Here is a 1,076-nt window from a genome sequence, read left to right on the forward strand (position 1 = left end):
AGTTGTGGAGCATATGCTGGTGTGTGACGACTGGTAAGGGCTGCGGCCTTCTAGTGTCTGTGGGTGGGTGCTCTCAGCTGCAGCCAGTCCGGCACCGTGGGCGCTAGCTACTGTCCAGTCGGCCTGACTCACGGTGACCTCATGCCCCACAGAACACACGCTGCCCAGCCGGGCCCACCCCCGTGAGCAGCTGCAGCCCCCGCCAGGGATCCCATGGGCCAAGTGCTGGGAGCGGATTGCCAGGCCTTTCTTCCTGGTCCTTCTGGGGCTGGAAGCTCTGCTGAAACCCATTCAGCATCACAGCCACACCCCAAGGCTCCCAGGACGGAGAGGTGGTGGCCGTGTACGGGGTGCACTGGGCAGGAGGGGAACCCGGGTCTCCCTCACGGAAGAGGAGGATCCTGCCGCGGCCCCACCGTGCCCCGGTCTAACCTCCAGCGGGGCGTCCCGTGTCCTGAGCCACACCACCGCTCACTCACCACAGTTTGTGTAGCCCACGACGGCGACGACAGGGAACTCCCGCCTCTGGCGCTGCTTCCGCAGAAGACACCTTTTCCTCCTGAGCCTCTCCAGGGCCCTCCTGATCTTCACCTCCTTTTCCTTCAAGAGACGCTGCTGCATTTCCACGAACGTTTCTCCTGCCAACACCCAGGATGGTAAACATCAGTGAGCAGACGTAGGAGAAGGTGAGTCAGTGGACACACGGGGCGGACCCCGAGTCAGCCGGCAGGCGCGGGAGGAGGCACAGGGGCTGTGCTGGGGGTGCCCTCGGGACAGAGTGGGGACTGGCCACTTGCACGGCGTCCACAGCGACTGGAGCATCCTGCCAGGCTCTACCCACCCCACGGCCGGCGCGGTCTCCCCAGCCCACGGCAGGTGGGCTCTTCCTGCCCTGGGGGAACCTGCTGGGGCAGTGAGGCGGGTTTCCTTGTGTGAGCCCCGTGAGGTCATAGAAGTCCCACTCACTCAGCACAGTCGGGCCTGGGAGAAGCCCCGGAAGAAGGGTTCTGACAGATGTTGGGCTGAGTGCTGGCCCCAAAGACACATCCACATCCCAACTCCACATGCACTCACTA

At 64.2% G+C, this 1,076-nt stretch overlaps 1 protein-coding gene across 1 annotated transcript in view; it reads right to left on the bottom strand.

The window, feature by feature from the left end:
• The window catches only part of GTPBP6 (GTP binding protein 6 (putative)), a 21,465-nt gene that overhangs the window by 15,029 nt on the left and 5,360 nt on the right, over window positions 1-1,076 (bottom strand). Inside the window, exon 6 of the mRNA XM_007956770.1 lies at window positions 480-638. Coding sequence (XP_007954961.1) covers window positions 480-638 — 159 coding nt within the window. The remainder of the gene's footprint in view (window positions 1-479; window positions 639-1,076) is intronic.

Source organism: Orycteropus afer, unplaced genomic scaffold, assembly GCF_000298275.1.
Source record: "Orycteropus afer afer isolate SDZICR_OR568_19922 unplaced genomic scaffold, OryAfe1.0 scaffold00663, whole genome shotgun sequence".
NCBI classification, from domain to species: Eukaryota; Metazoa; Chordata; class Mammalia; order Tubulidentata; family Orycteropodidae; genus Orycteropus; species Orycteropus afer.